This window comes from Alligator sinensis, unplaced genomic scaffold (assembly GCF_000455745.1).
Source record: "Alligator sinensis unplaced genomic scaffold, ASM45574v1 scaffold166_1, whole genome shotgun sequence".
NCBI classification, from domain to species: domain Eukaryota; kingdom Metazoa; phylum Chordata; order Crocodylia; family Alligatoridae; genus Alligator; species Alligator sinensis.
The window spans coordinates 1,772,579-1,777,468 of record NW_005842098.1 but is presented as its reverse complement, the minus strand read 5'-3'; the positions used below and the strand labels follow the sequence as shown (position 1 = coordinate 1,777,468).

At 46.3% G+C, this 4,890-nt stretch overlaps 2 protein-coding genes across 3 annotated transcripts in view; one reads left to right on the top strand and one right to left on the bottom strand.

Moving 5' to 3' along the window:
• The window catches only part of PDE6H (phosphodiesterase 6H), a 50,046-nt gene that overhangs the window by 33,623 nt on the left and 11,533 nt on the right, over nt 1-4,890 (bottom strand). The window lies entirely within an intron of this gene.
• ARHGDIB (Rho GDP dissociation inhibitor beta) overlaps nt 1-4,890 on the top strand; it is an 11,535-nt gene that overhangs the window by 1,701 nt on the left and 4,944 nt on the right. The window contains exons 2-3 of the mRNA XM_006024195.3: nt 3,670-3,857; nt 4,558-4,641. Of these exons, the coding sequence (XP_006024257.1) occupies nt 3,680-3,857; nt 4,558-4,641 (262 nt within the window). The 5' untranslated portion in view covers nt 3,670-3,679. The remainder of the gene's footprint in view (nt 1-3,669; nt 3,858-4,557; nt 4,642-4,890) is intronic.

The window sequence follows — 4,890 nt, the reverse complement described above, 5'->3', positions numbered from 1 at the left end:
GGGGGGGGGTGGTCCCCAGCAGCCAGTTGATGAGCAGGTGGGGAGGGGGGAGATGGAGACGAGCGGCAATGCCAGTGCTGGCACCTGCTGCTGAGTACCCCCTGAGGCCATCACAAGTACCCCCAGGGGTATGTGCCCCCCTGATTGAAAACCCCATATCTCAGTAATTCAATTGTAAATGGGTCATCTACAATTGACCTGGAGAGTCCAAAGCAATTTGGGTCATCTGCAATTTGGCTGAGGAGTCCAAAGCAGCTGGACACAATAACAGCCTTGTGTGCTGGGCACCATGACTCTCCTGTGTGCTGTGTGTTACAGAAATTGGTGCGTTTCAACCATGTTAGCCCAATGACCTGCTGGGTTTGGGTGGATCTGTGACTTTTATATTTTATTGGACTGGGCCTCACCCAGCAGGGCTTGCATGGATGGACACACACATACACATCGACACACAAGTCAGAGGGAGCTGTTACATATGAGAGTTTTGATGTGATCTGTTCCATAGGTGGCTGGGGTGTATGAGCACATGCACATATGTGAACAGAAGGTCAGCCCTATTCTCACTAAAGTCCTTGGGAGACTTGCAGAGTACCTGGAGAACATATAGGTCCACAGTACCTGGAGAACACATAGATTTGGGTCTCACCTGATCTATCCAGTAGGTAGGCACACACATAAGCTAGAATATTGCCTATTCCATAGCATCTAGCTGGTGCTTTATCACTTTGGGTCACTCTAATAATGAGTCAGTCTGCTATTCCAGCTCTCCAAGGGTTTTGTTGATTTCTTAGAGGTTTCAGAAGGGTTCCCCAGATAGGGAGCCCTTTTCACTGCTACTGAGGGATAATTTTTGTTCTGTTCATGAAGTGAGAGAAAGGGAACGGAAGCAACCAAAGCATTCAAAGATGGATTATCTACTTGGCATCTCCTTTCGTTATGCCTTGGTCATTTTCATTTCCTCCTTCTGCCATTCCCCTTATTATAAATCATAAATCTCCTGTGGAGGGATGAGGTGGCCAGGCAATGATATTCTGGGGTGGAAGCAGTGTTAATTGTCAAAATGTGAAGGGTCATGATGAAGGAAAGGGTATTAGAGTTGAAATGGCCCAAATTGGCAGCTAGAAATATGTGTAAAAAAGATCCAGTTGTGGCTACCACATCTCATCATGATCTTTTCTTGCATCTGGATTTGAGCAAGTTTTATAAGAGGGATAATAAATTTTTTTTAGGGTTTTATGAGGTGCTGTTCATGCTGAAACTAGAGGATTAATCATTTCTTTCCTCACAGTATCCTGGCACACACCTTGATTTCCTTTTCTGCGAGGACAGTGTGAGGTTTCTTTCCCCATAGAATGCAGGCACCCTTCCAGACTGCATATACTACATAGAGTATAAATATACTACATATAGGGCACATATATATGTTGCCCTATGGCGACATAGTTACTGAGCCATGCTTTAGTACTTCTTTTTGGAAGTACTAAAGCATGGCACAGTAACTGCCTATACTGTGCCATACATGCAGTGTAAGAGTTATTTTTAGAAGCTACTTTGCCATAGCGGCACGCTGTAACAGGGGAGTGCACCACTATGGCGAAGTAGCTGCTGGTCACATGTAGACACCTGTGGATGCTATGTCACCATAGGACATCACTACAGAAGTATAGCATCATGTGTAGACGTGCCCATAGTATAAATTAGCACAGCTGCACTTAGACCTGTCCCTTAGACATGCTTTGAGGCTATCTAAGGTTTTCTCTTTGGTGACACCCTCATACTAACTCTATCCTAGCTTCCCAGGCTTAATTGTTATGCAGCCATATATCACATGCATCATACATTAGAGTACACATTTGAATCTAGTTGGGGATGGTCCTGCTTTGAGCAAGCAGTTGGCCTAGATGACCGCCTGAGATCCTTTCCAACCCGAATTTTCTATGATTCTGTGAATCTTCCTGTGCCTCTGCTGTTTAGCCTTTTTATCTGTTCCCTGTGCCCACCCTATTCTTTTATCGACATCATGCTCCTGGAATTTATCCTTCCATCTCACCAGGGTTATGGCTGACTGAAACTGTCAAGCTGAGAATGGGCAAACACTGCAGTTGCTCACTTAGAAAGGAGAAGATTTAGAGGGGCTGAGAGAAGTTTTAAATAAGAAAAAAGAAAATGAAAATATATCAGTCACTCTTTTTTTTTTATGCTCTTCCATGACAGAAGAATGAACAATTGGTTGTTAAAATGAATAGCCAGAATATTTAGAACAAATCAAGGGCAACTGACATACAGTGAGAAAGGATTCAGCCAGAATTTTATTTGACCCAGTGGTTGGGTTTTTTAACCTTCCATGAAGCATCAGAATTTGGTCACTGACAAATAGGGTAAGAGAGTCATTTGATTCACTAAGAAAGATCTTACATTCTTATCTACTTGCCTGACAAACTCATCCTTCTCTCCCAACCTTTTTAGTCCGTGGACTGGCAAACTGCAGACCAGCATACAGTAGACCAGAAGTGACCAGCATACTGTGAACTGGCAGTCAACTTGTTTTTATACCTAGTATAAAAAGGGGTTGGCTGCTGGTCCTCAGTAAGCCGGTCATTTCCGGACTTCCGGTCTGGCAGCCAACCCTTTGCGGCCCAGTACTGGGCTGTGGCCCGGGGGTTGGGAACCTCTGTCCTACTAACTCTGCTCATTCCCTCCTCTGACCACCCATCCACTTATTTACCTATCCTCTCTCAATCCTTTGCTTTGTCTCTCTCTACGCCTCTTTGTGAAGCCACCAGGCATATTTCTTGCTCTCAGAGAACGAGGAGCTCCTGTCTAAGCTTGTGCTGAGAATACTCTGCACCAGATTCAATTCTTACTTCCTCTCCTTTCGAGAACTCTCTCTTCTGAGTCCCCACTACTTAGAGCAGTTCTGCAGCTGGGACAAATGTTGTCATAGGAACATGCCACATGCTTCCTTCCTGTGCAGGATGTGGACCTGATTAGTGCATGAAGTGAACTATTTTCAGGGGTGTGCAGCAGAGAAACTCTGGGACATCTGCAACAGGATTGAGTAGAATTCATGTTTTGAGCAAAGAGACTTTATATATTTTGTTTAATATATAAATTTCCTCATAAAATGTTGTTCATAAAATTCTGTGTTTGTTTCTCAGTATTATTTATAACCCATTCAGGCAGGAAAGTAAGACCTTCCTCTTGGTGGTAGTTATTTTACTCTATGCAGTGCCATAGCAAGGGGTGGGGAGGGGGTGAGCAGGGCGAAAGTCCCAGGCACCAAAGTGAAGGGGGGCCAACAGGCACTGCCCAGCTGGGGTGGGGTGTGGGATGGAGCCGTGAGCAGCTTGTTGGGGGGGGCGCAGGAATGGGGGAAGGAAAGCTCTTGCCGCTGAGTACAATTCTGGGCAAGCATGGGGTGGGGGGGCATGTGCGCGGCTCTTTGCGGGGTGAGGGTGGGCTGCCGCTGCAGGCTTTGCCCGGGGTGCCAAACTTTGTTGCTACGGCACTGCCTCTATACTTTGTATGTGGCAGCAGCTTTTAACGCAAGATCATTGATCAGTGCTGTGCCTGGACACTGAACCAATAGCTCTCCAGAACAATTACAGCCTAGACTATACCCCAGTTGCTTTGTGCTCCCAGTGATGGACTGTCTCCCCACACTCCCAGACAGGTGATCATGACTGAGAAAACCCCAGAGCCACATGTGGAGGAAGATGATGATGAACTGGATGACAAACTGAATTACAAGCCCCCACCCCAGAAAACACTTCAGGAGCTGCAGGAGCTGGACAAGGATGATGAAAGCCTTGCTAAGTACAAGAAATCCCTGCTGGGGGACGGGGCTGTGGTGGCAGGTATGATCTAGATTCATAGATGCTAGGGTCAGAAGGGACCTCAACAGATTGAGTCCAACCCTCTGGAAAGAGTGCTGGGGTCAGATGACTGATAGATCTGAGGAGGCAGGCTCAGAGAGGCATCACAGTACATAGACACTCCCCAGTTATGGCTGTGGTGTTGTAGTGAGGGGTTGAGATAGTTCCTAATGAAGAAGAATCCGATACTGGCAGATATAAGCACTTCTTGTGCTGAGGGGTGGGAACAAGCTAGGAGATATGTGCCTGACTGGGGTCCAGGGACTCAGCTGGAGATGAGGTCTGTAACAGTGGTCTTTGTGTAGCAGTAACTGAGATGGGGCAGAGGCTTGTGACTCATGCGTGTTTGTGACTGGCAAAGTTCCTGTTGGGGAAGGGATTTATGGTGACAGGTATATCTCCAAAGCAGGACTCTTTTCAGGAGGGTAGCATATCAGTTGTATACCTGCATTGTGTCTTGCTATGGGAGTGTCCTGGAACAGAAGGATCTTTTCTAGGAAAGAGTCTTAGGGTGACAGGATGAAGATTATAGATTGATAGCATAAGAGGAGCCAGTTGTTTCCCAGTGCCACTGACAGGGCAGTCTTGCCATAGGGAGGTGCTTCTAGATTTCCTTAGTTATGTCTTCCCCCTTAAACTCTGGTTTTACAAACTGACTGTCCTCTTCATTTTGATCCTTCAGACCCAACAGCTCCCAATGTAGTAGTCACCCGACTAACTCTAGTATGCAGCTCTGCTCCAGGGCCAATCACAATGGACCTGACTGGTAAGTGGAGGTGTTTCTTATCCTGTGTGAGAATGATCAGAGGTCCAGCCCAGGTTTAAAGTCCAGGGATAATTCTGGTCCATGTTTCCTATTTGAAGTTGGCCCTGGGGAAGGCAAAGTGAATCCTTGGGGAGTAGTCCCTAGGGAGACTCTGGGCCATGTGTCTGATTTAATGTGTAACAAAAAAAAGGTAAGAAGTAATGAAGGCATGTGCCAGGGTCTCCAGCTTCAAACAGCCTGTAGAAAGGC